This window comes from Centrocercus urophasianus, unplaced genomic scaffold, assembly GCF_019232065.1.
Source record: "Centrocercus urophasianus isolate 14NV4802_14NV808 unplaced genomic scaffold, USGS_Curo_1.0 seq_29, whole genome shotgun sequence".
NCBI lineage: Eukaryota > Metazoa > Chordata > Aves > Galliformes > Phasianidae > Centrocercus > Centrocercus urophasianus.
Window position 1 is genome coordinate 5,383,042 of NW_024884855.1, and position 25,136 is coordinate 5,408,177.

General features: G+C 43.1%; 1 protein-coding gene across 3 annotated transcripts in view; it reads right to left on the minus strand.

Moving 5' to 3' along the window:
• Positions 1-25,136, minus strand: part of XYLT1 (xylosyltransferase 1) — a 151,846-nt gene that overhangs the window by 29,823 nt on the left and 96,887 nt on the right. For all 3 annotated transcript variants that reach the window (XM_042827989.1, XM_042827991.1, XM_042827990.1), the window contains exons 5-6: positions 10,617-10,697; positions 703-919 (exon numbers count right to left, since the gene is read on the minus strand). In XM_042827989.1, coding sequence (XP_042683923.1) covers positions 703-919; positions 10,617-10,697 — 298 coding nt within the window. The remainder of the gene's footprint in view (positions 1-702; positions 920-10,616; positions 10,698-25,136) is intronic.

Here is a 25,136-nt window from a genome sequence, read left to right on the forward strand (position 1 = left end):
ATCAATCCCTCACAGTGTTCAGGGGCTGCTGGCAAGGAGAAAAGCTGCCACCTTAAAGAGAGCCGTAAGGTGCTGCTAGGATGGCTGCATGCTGCACTCCCTGGGAGCACAGCCCTGTGCAACGCAGCTGCCAGGCCAGCACAGTACTGCCTGCAGGGCTCAGCTCTGCCTGGGGACACTGTGTGATGCCTGACACAGTGCCATGGAGAGAGCCCAGCCTGCTGTGAGTTCCTGACCTGCAGCACCTGTAGCCGGAACCATCCCTAAGTGACAGAGCCCGTCTGCAACGATGCCTTCTAGCGCAGTTTTGAATGGAACAATAAACCTTTGTTTGGAGACTTTTTGTCTTTAAACAGAAGGAATGGGTAACAGTGCGCAAAGCTACTTAGGAAGACAATATGCCAGCTTCAACAGCCCTCAGAAGCCTTGTGGAGGAACGATCTCCACACCCGGCTGGATTTCTAGTTGTTCAGTGACAGATTAATAGGCTTGAAAGTATAAAACAAAACCACTCCTGGCAAAGATGTCCCACAAACAAACTGCATGAGCAGATCTGACGCTGACAGACGCTGACACACTTCTCACTGCTGACCACAGGACGATCCCAAGCCCACTGACATCAGAAAAATCCTCACACTTTGTGATCTTTGAGACATGCACGAAGCTGCCCTTTAGAAAACGAAGGCACCTCTCCGAACTCACCTCGGCAGGCAGCAACGTGTAAGAATAAAACCTCTTCATCTTTGTCACGAGGTCGTCGTTGGAAAAAGTGACATACTCCACAAACTTCCTGTTGAGGAGAAACCAGTCCGACCCCCCATCCACCGCGATGCCCTCGGGGATCTTCCTGTCCCCCAGGCGCCACATGTGCGTGTCGCACTCCAGGAAGAGCCGGTCCAGTCCCTGTTTTCTAATGAACCTGAGGGAAAGCAAAGCCGGACATTAAGCGCTCATTTGTGTTTTGTTATGGGCGCTAGCTCTACAAATAATGAAGCTACTTTCTCAAACAAAACAGGACCAAGAGGTCACTTGCTTGTATTTCTGCTCTGCTCATAAACAACGCAGAGGGGTTTAATAAATGATTCATTAGTTATATGTTTGGATACAGGGGAAAGAACAACAGATTGCTTTTCAACATCATTTACACCTTCTGCTGTCCTAAGACAGAACTGTGCACATTACAGTGCCTAACGGCAGGAAATTCTGCACTGCTCATTAACTCTTTGCAAACCACTGGGGAACCACCGGATTGCAGAGGGGAACTACGACCAGTCTGTGCCGTCGGCTTCTCCAAATAAACGCGGCGCTGCTGAAAAACAGCTAACTGTACATAAAGGCAAAATGACCAATTACCTTCTATGTTATTACCCTGTGAATTTTTCTACAGGGGTATAGTTAATTAGGAAGAAATACAACTGCATTGCTCTTTGCTGTAGAATGAGTATGTTTGCTTCATTTTCAAGTCTACAGGGAACAATGTTTTGTTTACTGCTGAACCATGAACACGAGGAGCAACCACAGAACTGCAGTGTTATGGAAATGAATTATTTGAGACCAATATAATAAGAAAAAGGAGTTGGAAAATCAATCTGTGCTTGAAAACATGCTGGACTGTATGCCCACACGTTCGGGGACAGTCTGACACAGGTTTCTATTTGTTATTCCATTTTCAGAATAATTTCTCCCTAAGGGAAGCAGGACTGCCATGAATTAGCACAGGTTTACCCGGGGGGCTGAGAGCATTAATAAAGGCAAGTCACTGTGCTGAACACATGCCGTGCATTCCGAGCAATAGCAGACGGCAGCTGGCCAGGCTGCTTGCAGGAACGAAGATGTCCCGGCTAATGGGCCAAGATGAGGGGTCTTGCTCCTTGTAGGCTAATTCCCTGGTTAAAGTGTCATTCTGTATCAATCAAAGAACCAAAAAAAAAGTCATGAGAATTACAAAATGTTGTGTACTGCTTTTCAAAAAGACCAGAAACGACTTCAGGGTCTTTCCCGGCGTCCTGCTGACAGCGATGTCTCTGTTCTATTAACACAACCATGTGGACAATGTGTGGATGCGAGTGGCAACATTTTTCTTTCCATGAACAAGTTTCTAATTTCATGTTCCATTATGAAGGATAATAGAAAAGTCTTGCAATTTTAATGCAGTGCTCTGGAATGTAATCTTCAAATTCAATATTTATGCAGTTATCTCCAAATCAAATATTAATGTGCCTGAAAGTTCGGTCATCTATTTATTTCCTTTCAAAACTAAATACTCATTTGAGTTAATTATTTTAAGAAAATAATAGAATTTTATTGACCATATTTAAGCAGGATGTAAAGTTCTTTCCCATGAAGTCATTTCTTCCAACTGCTATCTCTGCTGATTTATCATCCTGTATTCACATTTTATAACAGAAGGGTTCTTGAATTCAACAGAAACCCCCAACCCAGAAGAATGCCTGATCATTTCAAAACTCCTCAACTCACAACTGTCTCAGCCAGCACTACAAGATGGGGTTTATAGCTAACAAATCCTCAAACACTTTAGCTTTACTGTCTAAAATTGGCAACAGAAGAACGCAGCCATGATCAAAATGAGAAGGTCCCAACAACTCCAGACTCACAGCTTTGTGTTTTCCGTAACGGTTTAAAGGCTTCTTTTTCTTGCTAACATACACAGTTCTATGTTTTTTTAATGTCTTGTACAAGCAAATCCTGGCGTATGGAGCGAAGAAAGACCATTCTTGGTAGCACAAATGTTTTCGCAGTAAATCTTAGTCCTAAAATCCTATTCAACAAGGTTATCAGAAGACAGCTAAATGCGCTTTCCAACATCCATACTCCAGCAAGGCAATGTAGCCCAACTGAAAAGCAGCAAAGCCTTTGGGATCTGCAAAAGCCAACCCTCCTGCTAACAATTCTTAAGGAATGCTTCCCAGGAACATCTTATCAGGTTCTAAATAGCAGTAACAAACAAGAAAAGGGCATTTCTCAGAAGGCTCACTCAGCCTGCTTCACACACAGTTATTACACCTAACATTGCAATTTGCTGCATAGCAGATGATTTCCTTTTATCTGTAGAGCAGCAATTCATACAAGGAACTCTGAAGTTAGAGCTCTCCACTGGGCAATGGCTTGTTATCCATTTATGCTCCTTGGGAGCCAAGGGGACCCAGTGCAGCTCAGATCTGCCAGAAGCGAAGGGATCCTGCCTGAGGATGCAGTGGGCTGTCCCAGCAAGCCCAGGCCGTGCTGCTGGCATGTGCAGCACAAAGCTGCACACCAAAGTGGAAAAGGTGGATGAGGCTTTCTTTTTTCTCCATGCCCTGCTCCAGGATGACTGATGTTACTGGCTGCTCTGGCAAGAGCAATTTTGGCACTTAGGGAAGAAAGAGCTTACTCTAAGCATACTGGATGTTTCCTGAGGGAAAGCTAAAGGTGCCATTTGTATGCCATGTAGGCCTTTCAAGGAACCAAAACCCCTCCAATGTTACAAACAGTTCATAAGGATTCTTCACTAGCCATCCAGCAACGCTTGCAGCAGCCAGTCCTGAAAAGAAAGATAAGGAGACGGAGGGCAAAACCATAACCTACTGATTTGTTTCTATAGTCTAATGCTGCATTTCATCAGTTCCTTGCTATGCCTGCTGTAATACTGAAACACTGCTTTTTCTAAAGCTATGCCAAGCTTCAGAGAAAGCAACAAAATGCAGAAGTGATGATTCTTCCCTTACGTCTCTTTCTTGGGTTTTGTAGGACAGCCAGCAGATCTCTCTTGAAAGAATGTTAAAAAAATTGCATTAGCAATAATATTTCATTTCTGTTAGTCAATGTGAACAAGTTCTGGTGCTTTCTGGCATCCTGAACTTCAGGTAATACTGCAGTTGCACTTGCCAGGACAGTGACACAGTGTGGCTGGCCAAACGCAATGCAGACTGCCATCAGATGGAGACACTTGACCCTTTCTCCTGATCTAAGTGAACAACGGAAGGAAAATAATGATGATATGAAAAGAGAGCCAACCAGGAGAAACTAAAATTAAGATAAAACCAGGGTTAAGAAAAAAGAATCTCATTTTACCTTAGTTCACATAAGGCTCCATCTAAGACATTTTATCCTTATTTTCGCATTAACTCTTGATCAGAAGCCTCCAGCTTCATGGCAGCTGCATTCTACTTTCAAGTAACTGCAAACAGTGCATGACAGCAATGCAACTCTCCAGCTGAGCTCCCCAACCAGGCTGCTGGGGGTCTGAATGTTGCAGTTTCTGGTACTGGGCTTTACAAGGTTCCCTATTAATATTTTTATACTTAGTTAAAAAAACAACACCGGCTGCTACACACTGTGTCACATTTGGTACAGCTAGCTAACTGCCAGACAGCTCATGACTGCAGTGTAGCTCAGGGAACTCCTCTTACTTTGCAGTACATTTAAATATTTACCAACTCATTTCAAATGAGAACCTACAACTGTGCCCCACAGAGCATTTGTAAGACGTTTAGTACATGCTCCTGCAATGTGAATATAAACATGCAGCTAAGCTCCCACAGCATGTTTGCATTACCAATAAATGCTGCTGCAGTTACCTACTCTGAGCAGACACCTCAAGCAGCTCTTCCCTTTTTGAGCAGATTTCTCCAAGTGGTGCTGTGCACTGCAGTGACACTGACACCCCCACTACTGGGTACACTGCACAAGCTCTTGCTTTTGTCCTGCTGCCTTCTGCTTTCCAAAGTCCATGAATGAAGGGAACTTTCTGGCAACTGAGCATGCAGGAAGTGCAGAATTCAGAACATTGGCCCTTTAAAAAGGTCAGGGAAGAGCATTGGTATAAATAGATAAAAACAAAAAGAGAGATGAAAAAAGGGGGGGGAATAAAATGTCACCTGATGCATTTAAATTGCAGCATCCTGAATGCAAATGTTATAACGTGAAAGGCAGAATTATTTCTTATCTTTCTTTATAAAATTCTTGAAAAAACTATGAACACAGTGCTACCCTATCAATCCCTTAAGCTTTAATGCAAATGCACAAACACCAACAAAATGAGAACGGCTGGATTTGCTTTACTTAGACTGGACTTGTTTCACAGGCATAAGCTGAACCCGTAAGTAAGCACACAAATCAGAATGCTTTTAGTAGCTTTGCCACTGCACTAACTGCTCAGAAGCTGACTAGAACGTTGCTTTTCTAAAATGATCAGGGATGGCCATTTGTCACTCTCTGCCCTACAGGAGAAGAGCACTGGGCCGTGTGGAGCAGCACCAGCCTCAGGGCCCAAGGTTCAGCTCAGAGCTAACAACACAGGTCACAGAGCCATGGAAGAGACACACAGCACTAAGAGACACAGAGGCATCAGCTCTGGCATCATTTGGGTACCGTGAGACCAAAAAGCACTACTCGAAGGATTTCCAAATCATCTGCACTACCAATGTGATTTCCAACACTCTTAAGCAGTTTTAAATTCAGTGTGCAATAAATCTGTGGCAGACAACAGGTCTGCTACCACAAACACTGAAGATTTAGTTCTGAACAGCGTAGCAGATATGGTACAGGATTTGAACTACTATGTTACACATGTCCTTTCTCAAGCAATGGCGTCATTATGGAAACCAAACATCCATCAGATTTAGGGTATTCCACAGGAGATGGGCTGCTCGTCGCTGATGGATACAGGTTTTATCTGGCCATTATTCCATATCTACACGGACATAATTGGATTTTTCAAGCTTTGTAATAGAGCCTCATACTCTACATAATTTATTGCTGCTTCTTCATATGCAATTTCCTCATCCTATCCATTTGATGCTTTAATCATATCACATCTTCATACGAGCTTTAGAAGACATTTCTCATGATACTTCTTTCTTGTCGACCTTTTCCTAAGAGTTAACTTGCGCTGGCTTAGAAAAATCTTATTTTCCATCTTCTGGAAATCTCTCAGAGGAGTCTTAAAAAACCTTCCTGCTTCTTAACATTTTGATGCTGTGGCTCAGAGAGCAAACTCCTCCAGTGTGCCAAAAATAAGAAAAATTCTAAAATTGTTTTTAGTGTAGGAAACTTCAAGAGTCTATTTTTGCAGTAATGACTCCACTAGGCATTGCCTTGTTTTGACAACAGCCCCATCCAGTCCCCTGTGTGAGTAAAGCTCCAAGGGGACTTTCAAGGATTTGCCTCTGCGTTTCCACCACTCCTCAGTTCCAATGTCTCTTAGGAAACGCTGGGACAGCTTTTCCAAGGACAAAAATGTAACAGCGAACTCTCACGACATGGGAGTTTGCAACTCCAGTGGTTGTTTTGTTTTTTTAATATAAAAATAATCAAAATATGGAGAAAACTGCACGTGAAGAGAGACGGCATAAATTCATCGCAGATGGACTCAGCAACATGAAAGCTGACATTCTGCCATCTGTTGTCTCTGATAAATGTCTTCCTCAGATGATTTCTTCTCCCCAGCACCCACACGACTAACCATGCCCACCAGGGAGTGCTGCTGGGGCGGTGCAGCTGAGCTCTAAGTCGTCTCATCCATGTGCATCTATGGGGATTCAAACTTTCCAAACGATGTGGGTAAGTGTGAGTTGCTTCTATGGGCGTCCAAGCTGCCAAATCAGGTTATTCATCCCCGATTCTTTAAGCAGTGGGTAGAACAGGGCCAACAACATCTGACAAAAAAAATATTCCCTGCTAATTTCATAAAACGTCTCAGGATCTTGGATGAAGGGACACAAATTTTATTACTTACACCACTAAAAAAAAAAAGCGTGCAGCTCAATGTTCTTAGATAGCAATCAGATTTCTGATTACTTTTCCGTGCCACAATTTTCATCTTCCCACCCCACTCTGAAAGTTATTGCTTCTTCAGACCTTCCCACGAACTGCTTCTTCCTGAACTGCTGCTTATATATTCTACCAACATTAATAAACTCAACCAAAAAAAAAAATCCCACTTTTTCCCATGTCAAAGCATAAGGCTGCTTTCATTGCACCTTCCTACCATCTTTTACCTATGTCTTTCCTTTGCTTGGCCATTTAGCACTGCTTTCAAAAACAGAACAGGATAAAAAGCCCTATAGGGAAGCAAATTTTCAAACTGAAACAGCAAAGGCTTTACGGCGCCCCTAACTCTTCTATAAAGCAGTAAGGAACAGATGAAAGTTAGCTGTAACATTTTCAAATGCACTCTTTGCATAGAAGATGCATGTTGCTATTTCAGTCGCTACAGCTCACATGCAACTGTGGGGCTGAGCTACTTACAAGCAAAAAATAGATCTTCCCAGTCTGTGTGCTTCAGAATACTGAAGTGTTCGAAAAAAAAGAAAAAAAACACAAAAAGCCTGGGAGTGAGATCTGAGCCAAATGAACCACCAAATACTTGATGTGAGCAGGAAGGGAAGTGATTAAACTGTTCTGACAGCAGGGATAACAAATCCATATCTTCTAGTATTAAAAGAAAACAACAAACACCAGAAGAGAACCCAGGTTCCACCCAAACTGCCAAATTTGTGGAGGCCGTTTCTTTAGTTACCTGTTTTCTATTATGAGCTCCAGATTCTGCTAGGATTTAGCAGCATCCAACCTTTGCAGCATGCTTACAGCACTCTGAAATGATTAATGTTTGCTTCTGTTTGTGCTTTTTTTCTTAGAAGTCATTTTCCTGTCACTGGAGATGTCACATTTCACCATCTCCATATTTTATTACACATCATCCAGGTGCTGTTCCTGGTACAGCTTGCACAACTACCGGCTTGTTCTTTCTCTTTAATAGTATAAGACACTGAAAGGAGGAGAAAATGTGTTGCCCACTAAGTGCTGTGTAATGACTCCAGCCACTGTGCGCAATCTCCCCTCATACATCTAGCTCTCTAAGGAAATAATGCTTCTCCAGCTGAGCTAAGGAGCCATTTTCACATCCGTTCCCTTTCTTGAAACTACTAAATGAAAATCAGAGTGATGCACTTTTTAATGACTTTGGCATAACTAAAAGAAAACTTCTCTCTAAAAAAGGAAGCCTGCTTTCTCTCCTTATTTGGCAGTAAAACATGTACTGATTTTGAACATGGCTTGAATACAAAGCACACTGTAATTGAGCTGTACGAGCGTTTCAGCGTTAAGATGGCACTTCTGATCTTTGTTTCTGATCTACAGACAGAATTCAGAAAATATGCAGGAGGTTACAAAGCAGATTTAGTCAGAAGGCTTACTTTTTAGGAGTCGTATTCACTCACAAATTAAAATAGGAAGCAGCAGTGATTTTTATATGCTGAGTTCCTGCATTATTAGTTTACCAGGTTTCGAGAGAAAAACCTCAGAAGAGAAGTTATCATTGCACACGGAGCATCAGTCAGTCAGGTGCAGCACCCTCTCCCTTATCATCCCTTCAGCAGAACATTTTAGAGAAAAAGCCCTGTTAAGTCTGCTTAGAGACAGGATGTCCCTGGGCAAAGCTTTCTCTGACTGCCCTCTAAGTTAGAGATTGGTTTGTGTCTAAAATCCCAAATTGGCCCTGTTTTCTTTTGCCTTTTTTTTTTAGGCTGCAGCTTCTCTCCTTAGCTCTTACAGAGCTCCTGTTTGCACCATTTGCCCTACTGGATACTTGTTTCACACAGGGACGTGGCAAGGCAGAGTAAATAGTAACATTTAAAGAATGGCCAGACAAAGGATTTCCTGATTCCTGCCTACAGGGCTAAACCTCTAACCCTCACCGGTATGACCATAGCTCAGATAGCTCGAGCATGAAATAAAAGTCATTGGAAACTGTGTGCCAAATGGTTGTGGCAGACAGTACATTTAGGCACAACTGAGTAACTGGAACACTAAAACTGAAACATCAGGCTGGAAATTCATCTACTATACGAACAGAGGTCTAACTGCTTTTTGATCAGCTTCTGACACTCGTGCATTAACATTTACTGAATGCCAATATTAATCAGAGGTCTCTGGCTGCTGGCCTGTGCCCTGTCCCTTCAGATATCTCGAGCATGCAGGAGGGGAGCCAGGCTATCTCCCCAGTAGAAATTCTGGGGAGCTGCCAAGGGGCGACATGAAGGGATCCATTCATCCAGCAGCCAGAAGCAGGAATGCTTATGGGACTCATGGAGCACACAGACAGAGGAAGCAGAACTTTGTGTCCCACGTGATGCTCCCTGATGCACAGAGAGGTTTTGTTAGAAATCCAGGAGAAAACCCCCAAAACCTGGTGATGTGCTGTAATGGGGTAAAATGTATTTAAATGTTCATAGAGTCAAAGGGAACCAATTAATTAATAAATGGGCAGTTATTGCTTTGAGTAGAGGGCAAGTGACACATTAACTTACTTTATTACTAAATTAATACTAGATTTATGTGCTTAATTGATCTAAAATGCTCTAACCCAGCTGAAGTTTCGTGCTTAGTTAATGACTGTTTACATGGGTTGACAGTGACAGGACAAGACCGACTGCACCTCCCTGGCCACTGCTTCTTCCTCCTTTACTCAGCCCCACTGCTGACCACTGCTGCCAGCAGAGCTGAGTCCGCCAGTCACTCTGACACTCTGCATTTCCCAGGCTGAAGAATCTCCTGTGAAAACTGCTGACTCTAATTTAAATATTATCCCTCACAGTACTTTTTTTACTACGTGCTACAGAATTTTAGTATGCATCATGAAAGCTCATGAGGACTCCATTCAAACCAGAGCATGACAGAATTGATAAATTCAATGACAAGAGCAAAAACTGTCAAGAAGAGAAACCTGCAAGCTATTCTACCCACCCTCAGCACTGAACATGCTATGTGATGTCTCACATTCTCTCTACACTTTATCTGAACCCAGCCTTACAGCACGCTTGACATTTTACAGAATAAAGAGATTACCTGCTGACCCAGGCAGAACAAAAGAGTATTTTCAGGTGCAAAGCTACTGGGACTCAGCATATGGAGTTGCTGAAGCTGATGTAGGATTGGTTATGTAGTATGAAAATACCAATAATAAGGAAAAGAGAAGTATCACAGTCAGACAGTAAAGCTCTTTGAGCTACAGATGCTGTTTAAAGCCCTGGAAATGTGGTGCTTGGTCACTACTGCTCCCTGAAAGCAAAAGCTGATGCGCTGTGGGCAAGAGCACATCTGCCTTCCTTCAAGTCTCACACAGGGTGGATGGAGAGGAACACTGCTCTGAGGTCTTGAAATCATAGGGGTCACAGAACCCTCAGCTATCACCCCCAGCCCTGCCAGCATGTGCAGGCTGGCCCAGAGCTCATGGAGACTTGCTGCCTGCACAAGACTTTCCTTCCGGCCCCTTTGGAATTTTTATTATTTCTGATAAACCACCTCTGTAAGAGTGGTCAGCAAGGGGTTGTGCAGACTTGGAGCAATATTCTGGACTAATTCCAAAGTACCATTCCCAAAACAGCCATCCATGTTAGACCACAAGCAGGGAGCAATCACAGACTGCTTCATGCCTTCTTCCCTATAAAACCATCTTTACATCTGACCATCAGGAAGAGCCACCCTGGATCGACCATTCTCAGGTAGGGGCTCCTCCTCACCCACTTCCTCTTTGCTGGAGCAGGGATTTCTCCACTCAGTTGCTACACAGAAGCCCAGTGCTGCAGGTCAAACAGCAGAGTGAAGGGCCGCCTTACCTCGCGTTGTCCCTCCCGTGCGACTTCAAGAAGTTCATGTCGCGGTACCTGGACAGGAACGCTACGAGCTGGTCATTTGTTCTGTGAGAGAAAGAACAAAAGGTGAACAATCACAGGATGAAAAGTACCATCTTTAGAGCTCTTTATGCACTTCTTGTTCTCATTTGGAAACCCTCTGCAGAATGAAGCAGTTACTGAAAAACTTAAATCCTTCTGCTAAGCTCCACTGTCCTCCTGTATTGAGCACGGTGCGCCTAGAAAGAAGCAATATTATGCCTTGAAAAAAAATCACATCAAATCTTGGCAAATGTTTTCAGTATTGGAACAGAGCACATACTGAGAAATACTGCTCAGCACTTTTCAAGTATGAAAATCCAGCTGCGAGAAAGCTGGACTGATAGTTCCCTTTTACATGCTTTGCTAGGTCTGTCTCAGGGAATTTGGTGAAGTATCTATTGGCATTTTCTTTGTTTCAGTCTTTGTACTAAAGAGGCCACAGCTGGAATGCAGAAAGCAGGAGAACCTGGTTGTCAAAATCCCAATAAAATTAATAGGAACAAAGGAATTCAGAAGGTTAATTCCAGTTTGTATGGCTGGCAACTCGACACTGGCATTTTCAGAATTTCAGCTGACACGTCTGAGAAGGTACTTCTGCATGGCAGCTTTTGTGGTCTGGTTATTCCTTTAGCAATGGAGCAAAAATGTCCTCTTTTTACCTAGGTCAGCATATTTTAGGAAAAGAGAAGAAATCATATTAAGAAGATCTTCACCTTTTGGTTTGCATTCAAAAACTCATTATAGGTGCAATAGCTGTTAAGGAAATGGTCTGTAAATGAACTCGATAGCAGAAAAACTAAGAAAACCAGCTGTCAGTAGCATTGTAACTTGAAAACGTTTTATTAGTATAAGCCCTAGAAAATCAAGTGAAACAAGACTATTGTACCACATGCATTTAACTTCTGGCATCGGTCTGCAACAACTCAGAAGTGTTAGCAGACTAGTAGCCTATTTCCGTATCTAAAAACCCAATTTCTTGTTGTCATAAATAGCATTACCTCACTGAACTTACAAGAACAAGTTAGCCATTGATTTTATCTGGACTAAATGGAGATTCTGTCTGTTGACTGGCCTGTGTGACCAGGCTGAGCAGCCTCAGACCCTCCTCCTATGCTCACTCATGTACGCTTTACTACCTCCCAGGGTCAGTCTATGCATCTCAATTTGGCAACCTCAGAAAACTGCTTTCTGTATAGTAAGCTGTGCAGATTTTCACATTTGCTGCTCCAGTGATTCCCCATCTTACTGGGATGAATAGGCATTTAGTGAATTTACTTAGCAATGCTTCCACATGAAATGGTTTCAATGGCTGACATCTTTGGGTGAGTTTCTAGGCAAAAGCTGGCATGCAAAAATGATCTTTAGAAATATAACCAAGTTGGGAAGTGTTTGAGTTTTAATTTTCTTACAGGACAAAAATCAAATCAACTGAAGCAACAGCCCACACCACTTAATAAAACATCATGTATGGATTGCTCACCAACCTATAGTGAGCTATTCAGTGGTGCTCCGTTGAATGCATCTGGGCTCAGGGCTGTCATATGAGATTTTTAGTCATTTCCACTTTTTAGACACTTCTTATAAAAGCCCATATGGCTTTTAGTTCTAAAAAAAATTAATAATTGATAACTTTCCACTCTTTGAGAACACTGGTGGCATCTTGGTCCTACTTTCTGTAAAATATGTATTTTTGGAAAAAACTCCCCATAGGATTTTATTAAGTATGCTTCTTTTCGTGTGTTGACAACATGGAAATAAAACATCACATTTCCATTTGGTAAAACACTTCAGTTATTTGACATTCAGATTCACGCAGTCAACCAATTCCTTGCTCAGTATGGGAGCACACCGAATTTCTATTAAGCTTTCATTCAAACCACTTCTTCTGGCCCTGACACCATGAGGATGCTGCACATCACCTCCAAGCTATTCCATCACACCACATTAAAAAGAAAACCAAGGGTATTCAACACGCTGTAGATGCTTCTTTATGTGCAGGGGCAGCACCGTCACAGAGCCAGCAGCACTGGTTATTTACAGCACCCCCAGCACCCTGTGAGAAATGAGCCTCTGCTTCATCTGAGTGAAGCAATGGAAAGCTGAGACTTCCAACCGTAGACATCATTGGGAGCAACATCATCAGCACAATGCCAAATTAATTTCTGCTCCAACTCCACACATTTCAGGGCAATTCACTGAGCACAAACCTGGCAAAAAAAATCCCTTGCTAACCAGTACAGTGTAAGAGAAAGTAAGGAGAGCAACACATTTCCAGTGCTTCCTTCCTACAGAGGAAATCAGAAAGTCGGGATAAGGGAGAGTATTTTTGTGCTAATGTGCACACAGTACATGTGTTACATTTCAGTCTCCCCAGTGTGCAGCAGCACAAACACAATGTAAGAAGTCTTTCCAGAGTCGGTGGTGAATGCACTCACACAGCTCCCACTTTTACTTCCTTTTGTTATTAAGCTAATTAGGAGGGTGAGGTGTCAGGGAAAAGGATTAGTTAACTGAGCACCTGTATGGTGAGTGGGTGGGGAGGGTGATGTGCGAGTAGAGGGCAGAGGAAATGTGCTCACTCACAGGTGTGTGGCACACTGAGCGAGATGTGAAACTGAACCTCTTGAGAATTCAGCATGTAGAGGGGATCCACGAAAAGGAGACAAGTGAAGGAGAATGAGGAGGAAACAAAGCATTTCTGACATCACTGATGGAGATTTAGGGTCATGCAAGAGCAGGACTCCCAGCTGGAATGGTGGGGTCCACCAAATCCATCCAGACTCAGCTCAGAGGACAAATACAGCCCTGAAAGGTTATGGCTGAACTCCTGCACTGGGTTCAGAGAGGGTTAGGACCAACACGATGCTTAAGGGTCCAAGAAATTGAGAGGTGAGAGGTACAGCAGGAATGGAGCTCAGAGAGACTGCCAAAGGAAAGCAAAGCCAGACATCAGCTTTCTCTCACGAGCATCCCTACTGTAGGGTTCAGGTGTCTGAGGGTGTAAGCAGTCACCAGGCTCTCAAGTATACGGACATGCTTTGCACTGCAGTACATTCAGAAAATAACATGTGCACTGGGAAACGAACTGGAAAATGGGAAAGAAACCCAGTGACTTAGTGCTGGCACTGTCTGGAGGCCAACCTGCCCAGGGGCAGTACGAGCATCTCCCCATGCATGGCCACAGCACAGTGCTGCACAGAACAAAGGGCAGTGCTGGTTTTAAACAAATCTTCCCAGTCCTGGTGACTAATCCATGCAAAGAGCAAAGATCCCCTTAGTTTACAGCTGTGAAAATAGATTAAGAAAAGTCTTTGGTGAATCTGAGAGAAGGAAAACAAGCAATTGTTACATTTGGAAGACAGTGAAGTCTAACATAAATTTCCTTGATTCAGCAAAGTGCATTAATGCATGGACAACCCGAAGGATGTAAAGAATAGCATCCTCTTCAATGATCATAAGCCAAAACTTACACAACTGCTTAACAACATGACTTACATTAATCAAATGTTCACAGTTCAAAGTTTTTGCTTTTGGCAGCACACATATATGGGAACAATACTGTTTGATTCTGTGTAGGAATGAGATGAATAAAAGAGCAACTGCTGTACCTCTGTTTCTGGGCACTGCCTGCCCAGGCTGAAGTGGAAATTAACAACTTTATCACCCAGTGTGAGCAGTCTGCTCACATGTGACACAGTGTGCTGTGCTACCAGCACCAGCCATTAACGTGGATCTCACACAGAATCACAGAACTGGAGGAGCTGGAAGGGACCTCTGGAGATCATCTAATCCAATGCCCGCTTCAAGCAGGTTCCCTACAGGAGGAGACCTATTCTTCTCCCTGCATATGTCTCAGATCCTTAGTGCCATCCTGACCATAAAGAATTCACCTGTCCTGCACTAGAACTTGCTATTTCTAACTTCAATTTTGAGAATAATCAGTGTTTTAAAAAAAAGTGCTATAAGCAGAAATGATGAAGGTCTAAGTTAGTGACTACGCTGAGGCCCATTTGCAAACACTGCAGTGATACCAGAAGGTTCATCATGTGTAATTGTAACTGACATTCATGGCACCCACATCTCACCTGGTAATTGTTCTGTAAACAGAACACAGAAAGGAAAATGTTTCCTGACCTGGAAAGCTCACAGGATAGAAAAAGCATTAAATAGGTCACTAAAGACTAACTAAGATCACAGTCCTCAACAGACAGGAATACACATCTCAAGATGCTGAACAGAAGTATTGGCTGAACTCGGTGCAACATCACATTGAGAGCTGGCTGCAAGACTGCTCATATCAGCCTACAAACACCCCTTACTGCTGGTAGCTAACTCCACACCCAGGGAAAATGCTCCACTGAGGGATAAGGCAGTGATGCTTAAAGCAAAATGATAAAACCATGTGGATGCAAGCAGAACAATAAAGAAAGCCACTTTCTGTTGCACAGTTCAATTCTGGGACCCTGCACGCCCAGCCTGGTCACCACATGGTGCTGCCAGCCCATCCATCTCCGCAGCTCCAGCGCTGCCTTTGCAAGGGGAGCGCCAGAGAATCAGGCAGCATCAAGGAGAGACGACTCTGCTGTCTAAAAGCACAGGGGAAGGCTATACTTAGCCCTTGCTATCTGTCACAGAACAAATATTAGCATCTGCTCAGAGAAGCCGATTCCCCTAAGACCAGTCATTCATAAAACACAGCATAAAAATGAGAGTGACAGAGGGGATTTCAGAGGCCAACCGCATGCAGAAGGCTGCAGGTGACTATTAACACCTCTGCTTTTACAGCACTGTTGTCTTTAGCTGTTTGTTTTGTCTTTCAAGCTGTGTTTAGCAGAGGAGCAGGTGGCAGAGGAGCAGCAGCAGGGCTGAACAGGACCTGCCATGTTGGGGTGCTCCAGGTGCTGGGCAGTCACAGCTTGGCCACTGCTGGGTGACCCCCCAGGTTCTCTGTGAGCAACACAATCACCTTTGCAGCACTTTCAATTACTGCTTTCCATTCAACCACATTCGGTCTCCTACAGAAAAGAACTAACAGAGTCATAGAGGAGGAGGTAAAGTCTTCTTTAAATGTCACATAGCTGAATAAACCCAGTGAGAGAAGAGACACGCCTGGGCACAAAAGAGAGAAGAAGAATAAACTCCATTTTCTGCTCCTGAGACACTGAATAACACGTGTTACACAAATTCAGTTGTTCAGATGTCATCCACCAACCAAATAAATAAGAAGCCCACCATTGACAAGCAGCGGCGCATGCTTAAAATGAGCATCCTGGAGAGACCATATATAACAGAATTCCACCCAGCATTAATGAACAAATGTGATTAAAACTATCTGCAGCTCTGGACTGCAACCAAAGCGCTGCCAGCACTATTTGATATGCAAATGCTTAAAACATTTGCTGTGTGCACAGTCCTCGATGCAAAGGCTCTATAGAGGGTTCCTTCATCTAATTAGAGATATTGGCTTAGCAAACTTTGGAGTTTATAAAAACCCTCAACGTCTCATTATTCTTTTAAAATAGAATATTCATTTGTTTGGAACGTTTTCCAGCTATATCCCACGAAGCCTCAAAATGCCTGTGGCTAATGAAAAACGCCAGCCCTGTATCAGCTAATAAACCCTTGGGCTTTTACGATAACAAAATACTCACTGCATACACTCATTAAAACTTTTTAACTTGCTGCTTTTGACTTTCTTTAGCTATTTGCTAGGTTTAAAGTAATCTACTCAATTTCCAATTATTTTATAGTGCAATTTCATCAGAAGCATTTAAATTATAGAGGATCTTATCAAACACACCACATTACAGCAGTCGCTGTGCTCCTGATCCAGTGAGGCACTTAACAGTGTGTGCTTAACCATAGCACACTTGTGGCTCTTCTGAAACAGTGCTGCTTCCATGCTTGTAGTCTCAGCAATTGTTTCAAGGGTAAGGGTCTGCATGTGCACCTTTTAGGAAGAAACATGTGCAACAATTACACATACAATTATCAGCTAGGAACTGTCCTTGAATTCAACTGAGATCTCTTGGATGCATCAGTGCTAAGGAGGCTTTTCCATGGAGCTCAACCCAGCTGCACCTTGGTTTGTCCACCTCCACCCTGGATATACCACATGGCTCCAGGAATACCCCTACAGTCATTGCCACAGCCAAATGATTTGCTCAGATCCCATGTTCTGAATGCCCCTACTGCTGTACCAAGAAGTAAAGAAGCAAGGAAAGCAGTGCACTGCAGTGCTGTGTAATATGCAGCTGTTTTCTCCAATTTTCAAACAACCTATGTATTTCACAACAAAATTAGGAGATGCATTGCTTAAAATACTGTTTTCCCTTCATACATTTATCTCTATGCAATCTCTAGGCCTAATTATATGTACGCTTAAAAATACAAATGGAACAGAAGTTTCTGAAGATCCAAATGTGCAACAGCACAGATAAGACACGTGCAAAACCATCAAAGAAACCCAACCCTAAGCAGCACAAACATTTTCCTGAACCACCTGGTGTTCAGACATTCAACTCAGAGATATTCTGCTGGAAAGGAAGGAAACATTTCACCCTGACTTGTTCAACAATTTATTATGTATTTTTCTCTCAGTTTATGAATGATCAGCACATCACAGTCGGTATCATTTGTGGTTCATTTTTTTTCCCTTCTTGCTAGCCCAGAGCTTGAGTGCCTTCCAGACAGCCTTTGCTGAAAAGGTCCATTAACTGCTTATTTCCAACAAATATTTTTAAGTTAATGCATAGACATGTGTCTGACGTAGATAAGGGCCAGAAAACCTGTTAGAGGTATGCACTCTTGCAAATCAAAACTCCAATCCCACCACATTCAGAAGAGGTGTCAGTTTAGTTGAACCAAATGTACAGAAGACATTTCTATTGGTGGCAAAAACTGTTTATCAAGCCCCAGTGGCAGTCCCTTAATTCATATTTGGAAAGTAAAATAATGCAGATTGGAGAAGAGAAAAATACTGCAGTGTGGGGTTCACACACTTCTAATCAGAGCCTGATCCAGGCTGTTGGGATACTGGAGGCTTGCAGCCCAGACCCCACGCTGATCAGGCTGGGGAGGAATGCTGCAGGACTGTGTGCACAGCCTGGGAACGGCCTAAAATGAGCCTGTCCTACCATTCTGACAGCTGCTCTCTTCTCTTTGCTTACGTGTTTCACAGCAGGCAGTGCTCCACAGGAAAACTTCTGAAGCACCCATTTTCTCCCCACAAGCCCAATTTATTAACATGCCCAAGTGATGTCACTCCATGACTTCTAACAGTTGCTGAAACACCTCCACCAAGACAACTGTTTTTCACAAAGCTGCCCTTACCTACCATCACAACAAGGCATTCTACTACTAAACTGCCTCAATGCAGAGGTCAATAGACAGAAGCACCCTATTTAACAGGCTAACAAACCCAGTCCCTATGGAACAAACCAGAGCAGCCTCCTATTGATCTATCGATTTGTGAACATAATTTGCAAGGACACAGCACCACAAAGGGTTAAGGCACACACCACTATCCTGTGCTGAATTTAAAAAAAAAAAGTGTGAGAAACTTCCCTAATCCAGGGATATTTCATGATCAGAACCAAATGTGGTAGATTTTCAGGTTTATCATTGCACTGGGATTTCATGTGGCACAGAACAATGTCCTGCTTTGTGCTCTTCCAGGGTTTGGCTGCCACAGCATATTCATGCAGAGCCCCATCTGCCTACATGAAACATCCCATTTGGATGAAAACAATAATCACTGATTAAGTGGAGTGAGCGGCAGAAATGATCAACAAATCCATTACTCAAATTAGTGAGACTTTGGTTAAAAGGAAAAAAAAAGTCTCAATATTGGGCTGAGTGGGATCCTTTCGTTTGTGTACGCTGTATAATTTTATGCTGCATATTTTACATTCAGCAATTCTTCTTTCACAAACTTCAAAATTAAATTATCAGCATCTCGGCATAAAAGAGAAGAAATTAAATAGGAGCCTAAATTTAAGGCAACTTCACTTTCCTACCGAATTTATTCCTTCATCCAACTGAATTTTATTAGGGCAAGTCAGTAACAAAAATGATTCTCTCATTATGATTACAATAAAAAAAGCTCACTTTCTTCCACAGAAGGGGGAAGGGCCTGTGCACGGCATACACTGCAGGCACAAGGGGTAGCTGCTGCTGTAGTGCTCCTGCCACCCACCGTGCTGCTGACCCAATGCACCTCACTGGCAATGAAACCCCAGGAGTTCACACCAACCTTGCACGCAGGAGCAAACCTGAGACCACCATCACACTGCTGGAAGTGCGAGCAGAACACCCCGAGAGGCACAGCTCTGTCACCCAGTATTTATATTGGGTCTTGCCTACCTCCCTGGTTAATTTGCAACATAAACCTGCAAAAAACAGCCAGCATAGCTCTACACAGCACAGAGTGGAAGTGGGAAAGATCTACCTAGACAAAGAAATCCTTTTGAGCAGCCCACTCTTTCCAAGGAATAGGCAAGATGGAACATAAACTCACTCCAGATGATCTCAATCCCCTGAACACGGGTTACCTCGAGGAACACACCTGGGCCCCCCACACAGGAGGCACCCACGTGCCATCAATGCAGCCGGCCTCCGTCTGGCCAGCCCTGCTGCAGGGGCCCTTTCACAAACCCTGGCTAAAAGCAATGCGAGTTCTACTTTGGAAGCTCCTCGTGGGCCTGCCACTCCCTTTGATCCCTGAGCTGCTGAGCAACCTGTCGGAGCGCATCAATTCAAAGGACCAGAAGGCAAAACGGGGAAAACGGGGTCAGGCTAATGGGATTTAACATTAATTCCACACCGAGTCTGAAAAGATGGAAGAACAGGGCCTGCAGGGTAAAAGGGATAATGAATTGAGAGCTGATGGAAGGAAACTTAATTGATTTTAACAACGGAAAGTCACATTTTGTTACCTTTATTTGGGTTGAGCAATAATCTTATTTTGACAATTTGGGCCAGCTGATGACCTGTCCTACTCTTTGGAGTATGGCAGTGAGGGATGCAGCACTGGGATGATGGGTATGAGCATCTAGCAGAGAGCAGGAAAACATCAAAGTCACTGTCTGGATCCATTAGCTGGTGTCACTGGGGCTGGAGAAAAAATAGCTGGGGGGCGGGAGGCTGCTATTCACACTCACTTAGAGCTGCAACCAATGAAGTCTTGTTTCATCAGGAGAACCAGTGCTTCACCTCAACCTAAGAAAGAACTTCAGATGCCCAAAGAATGCATTGTAGCAAGTTTACTTGCTAAAAATTACTTTGTGGAAGCAAGCTTTCAAACAAAGATCGATTCAGTATTTGGAAACAACCTGGCCCCAGACCAGCTCCTAACACTCTGAAGAGTGCAATTACCCCGACGAAAGGTTGAATAATGGATATAATTGACCTGTGTGCTGCAGAGTGGAATGCCTACTGCAGTGAACCATTTAGGGTCTCCTCCCCTGAGATCAGCTTGGAATTAAAGTGCAGTCACAAACACAGTCAGCTGTATTCAGCACCACCTTGTCACTCGTGTATATAGATGGAAAGTACCATACAAATGCGTTGTGACTGTGCAGGGCAAGCAGAAATGAAGTACTCAAATGTAACACAAGATTGTAATAGCCAACAAGATGTTAATTCTACCTGGGATGGCACAGCAAGGAGAGGTCCTGGATTTCTGCTCTAGGAGATGCCAGGCCAAAGCTTCCATGGCATCCCAAAATGTAAAGTTCTGACTAATCAGCACAGCAAAAATAAATTATCTTGGGAGAAAGAAATGCATTCTGCAGCATGTCCCAAATGATCTGTTACTCCAAAGCAGCTGTAATTCTGTTGCAAACTATTTCCTTCAATCAGCCCTTCCGCTCATTCATATGCGGTGAATGAGCACATACAAAATGTCAAAGCACATAATTTAATACTACAAGACCCGAATTTATATATAAATTGGCAGAAAAATCTTTAACGTCAATTACCACTCAACTTGTGTACATTTTTAGCCCTATTTTGATGGAAAACAGTTTACCTATTCCCTCTCCTTTCTGTTTCAGCATCACCACTGAAAGGCTGAACTGAAACAACCCTTTGCTCACCCCTTCGTGGCCCCTTAGTGTTTAAGAGTGACTTATGAAAGGTAATGGCACATGTTGCTGCTTCATCTTCACTTTCAATTGCCACCCAGTATTATTTTGCAGCTGTTTTATTGCGAGTGGCATCCTGAAATCTAAACAAAAGAAGTTTCTTAATGACAATTTCAACAGATTTTTAATTTCCTGAGAGAATTCTGCAGGGCTACAAAGGGAGAGCATGTTTAATATGCAGTGCTATAACAGAAACGTTTCCCTTTCCCAAGCAGTTTTAGCATTTGGAATTTGATAATCATTTTACTGAACGTTCTATAAAAAACAGCTCAGTAGAGATTAAGTTGCTGCTCCCAGAGCCCAGGTAAACTCACAAGGAACTGTTTCTCTGCAGCTCTTTTACCCCTCTCCCAATTACATCTATAGAATAAAGGCTGCTTGGAGCAAAGCTGCGGGGGGGGAATTGGGACACAGCGTCTTGCCTGAGGACCGATGCCCACTTCCAGCCACAAACCTTGCTGCAGCTTCTTGCCCACAGGCACTAAGCAGCCGGAATGCTGTGAGAAGGGCCTGCAAATGCAAGCCAGCCAGTGGGGAATTTCAATAGTGACACATTTAAAGGACAAGAGCCATTCTGCACTAAGGACCCTTTTTTCACTAGATTACTCCTGACTCTTTCGCCACAAAGACAAGCTCCAAGAAAAACGCAGGTCACATAAAGAGTCCTGGGGCTGTAATGGAGAAGCAGCTGAGCTGGCAAGATCCCTCGTACTGCTCAGGGCCCTCAGCCCTAACAGATCTGTTATCCTTACCAAAACACTGGGCGAGATGTTGTTCCAGCATCCTGAAGACAAAAAATGTAATTGTGTTGCCTAGGAACTGATGCTGCACATTATCACAATGTTTGCGTTGCTATTGTTTGTAGGTAAGGCTGAATGTCATTCACTAAAGACATGCACTTAATTCTTTTATGAGGCAGACCTTTTTTCTTAGTCATAAATAAATGAAAAACAAATCGCATCCAGAAAGAAAACAGCAAAGAGCTGAAAACAAACCCTTTGGCTGCACTGGAGAACCTCTTTAATCAGTATGAACAGCAGAGATGAACCCAGAGACAAACCAGCCTCCAATCTGGGGTGCATTAACTTTTGTTGCCAGATTAAAGCTGCCACAGGGAACATTCCAGAAGTTCCAACTAGGCACAAAGCTACAAAGTGCTGTAGATGTCACAATCCTACAAAAAGCAAAAGCTGTTTGTAGCTCCAAGCCCAGCAGGAGAAGTGAAGAAGGAGCAGCCTCATCTGCTGTGGCTGCACACAGCAAGGGCGGGTCTCTCATCACTGCCAGGTTGAAGAAAATATTATGTTAACACCAGATGTAAATAAAAGTCTCAAGCCGCAATAATTTCAACATGTCACCCCCCACCCTTTGCAAACAGCATGTGCAAAAGCTCTGCTTTGCCAACCAATGGATAATCTAGCAGTAAACCAGAGAAGTGGGATAACAGACCAGAAATGTAACCTTAAAAGAAATCTCAGGCTAATGTGCTGGAGAAGTGAGGGAAGAGAAGGAGAAAAGGTTATTTGAGGGATTTAAGGAAGAAGAACATCTGAAACTGTAAGAGAATGCAGATACATGGAAAACATAGATAACGTCCCTTTTTGGATAGGAAAGAAGATTTCCTGAGAAGCATTAAGAGGGACTGATGTCTGGCTTACCAGATAAAGATATTCTGAGCAAACAAAACTGCATACGATGTCAGCTACAACACCAAGATAAAAACCTTAGATGCTGGCATCTTAACAGATGCTGTACTGCCAAAGCTACCTGCTTTGCCATCAAAACAGATAAATACTATTTTCCCATGCTTCAGCTCAGGATCATGTTTGAAACACACTTTAAAGCATGCATAATGTATTATCTCCCTACTGCCAATTCCTTGCTCTATTGGCAAGGCCTGACTTTATGAGCAGCGCTGCAAGGGGTGCATGATCAGAGTGCAAAGTCAAACCCAGGCCTGGAACACCAGCATCCTTCACAGAGGCTCTCACATTGAGCAACAGCTCAATATGTACTACCAGGAAGGAAAGGGCTGTGAAGAGATGGCTCTGAAGTCAGAACCTCAGTGAAAGATGATTGTTTGGCTAAGTAAAAATGATGAGAAGTTGAGAGAGAGCATAACTGCCTTTTGAGCGAATGTCTCTGGTGATCATGTTGCTACTACACAGCTTCCATCAGCCCTGCTGGCTTTGGATTTGTAATTTTACAACAAGAGGGCACAGCTGAGTCTCAGACATTTCTCTTAAAGCTAGAGTGCTCTACCTTAGAGTTCAGTTCTTTGTTTCCTGTGCTCCCAGGAGCGCACTTTGAGTCTGCCTGTTGCAAAAGCTGCCAAGTTTTGTAAAAGCAGATGGAGAGCTTGAGTCTCGTTTGCTCACTCAGTACAAACTGCATTCTCTCACTACTTCTTTCTCAGTCATCCGCTTGAAAGGTTTGACCATTAGGTCAAAAGTCCACAACAAACGTTATCAGGTCATCAGAAATCTGCTATACAGAACAAAACCCATCTCCAGTGAACTTTACACAGTGTCAGCCACCCAAGCTCTGCTGAAATAAGGAAACTGCTAATCCCTGGGGTCATCCCATCACCTGAAAAACAACTTGAAAAAGTGGCAAAACATTTTCTCTTTGGTTTCCTTTCCTGATACCCAAAGGAAGCAATTTCTGGTCCCTAGTGGGGCCCAAGTGCAGGACCTGGACATGTAAGCTATGAGAGATGAAAGTTGTGAAGAAGAAAGGTGAATGAAAGGACAGCTTTATCACTGCTAGGCTGCCTGCCATGTTCAGATTTGGCAGGAATTCAAGCAAAACTGTTGATTTTGGGTGGTTATCTTCACTAACAATTCCCCTAGGGAGCCAGGAGCACAGGTCGGCTGGAGCAAATGAAGACTGAGAGCCAGGCTGCCTGCCTGCTGCTGGCTGATGGACTGGAAACGCTGACCTGAGAAAAAGGTCCACCTGCTTCACAGGGAATCTTTAAAGTTCCTATGGAACCCTGAAATGTGTAGTGAATATTGCTATTCAGCATTAAAAAGGTTAACTTGGCCCCTGATCAGAGGAGAACACAATAAAAGAAGAGCAGGTCACTCAAGAGCTTTCTGTCAGCTGTGGTTTCTTGATTTTTGAATACAATTCTGACTGACAGAGATAATCATCGTAAGTTACATGAATTTTGGCACCTGTTACTGAAAGCACTGGTCCCAGTTAGATCATTCAGTTGACTCCGTTAGAGTCTGTATCCACCCTTCCCCAAATGCTACCAGTACTTTGATACATATTCAAGTTCCACACCAAAATCTCTACTACCTCATTTGACCGAGTCTTCACAACGCAGGAATACATTTCAATAAAATTTTTATCCTAAAATGAACTCATCTTCATAGTATGAGCTATCAAAACACAATAGTTTTACTGGTTTTCTTATTATACCCAATCGCTCATAATTGAAAATCAGTATTGTCTGCATTTCCGTTTCCGTTTTCCACTCTTTTTTCTTACCATTCTGAAGCACTCCCCAAGCTTCTACTAATAATTTCACTTGACCTTTATTAAAGACAGAGCATTAGCTGGCAATTAGATTTGGTGATCCCTTTGGTGATAGAGATTCAGTGATTTACTGTAAATTACAAGAAGTTCAAATGTTTCATTATGTGTATCCTCTGTACAAGCTTTGTGACCAGGTAAGCACTGACATGACATTCACCGTTAAATCAGGAAGTTCAATGAGATCATTTGAGTGTACAACACTTCACCTGTCCCATTACCCAAGGACTCCTGCAAAGCACATTAAACATTCAGCATCAACAGATGCTCACCACAGTTCCCCTTGCTGGGAGTGAAATTTCAGTCCCTGAAGGTAAGGTTGACTACCTGACGCTGTTTGTCAGAGGCAATAAATAATGCAAATAGATACGCATGTAAAATAAAAGGATAAAGACATTGATAGCTTTCCCACAGAGCTTTGAAAGAGACTCTCAGAAGAACAGACTTCTTCCTCCAAAAAAAAAAAAATCATGAAAAAACTAAGAAAAAGGTAGGTATATTTTTTGTTCTCTGTGAATGTTATGGTTGTGGGAGACGGTGTCTTGAGAAACGTGAAAGCATGTGCCTTTTTCTAAACCCTTAAAACAACAAAAAGACCCTAAACCACACAGAGAGCAAATAGAGAAAAAAGTCAGAAAACTCCTACCCCAAAGTATCTCTCTGCCATTTCATCGCTCCTTCTCCTACTCACTATGGTTATCAGGGTTGAGCAGAGTCAAGTTAGATGATGCTCCAAATCATTTCCCTCAGGCCAACAAACAGCCTACTGCCTCAT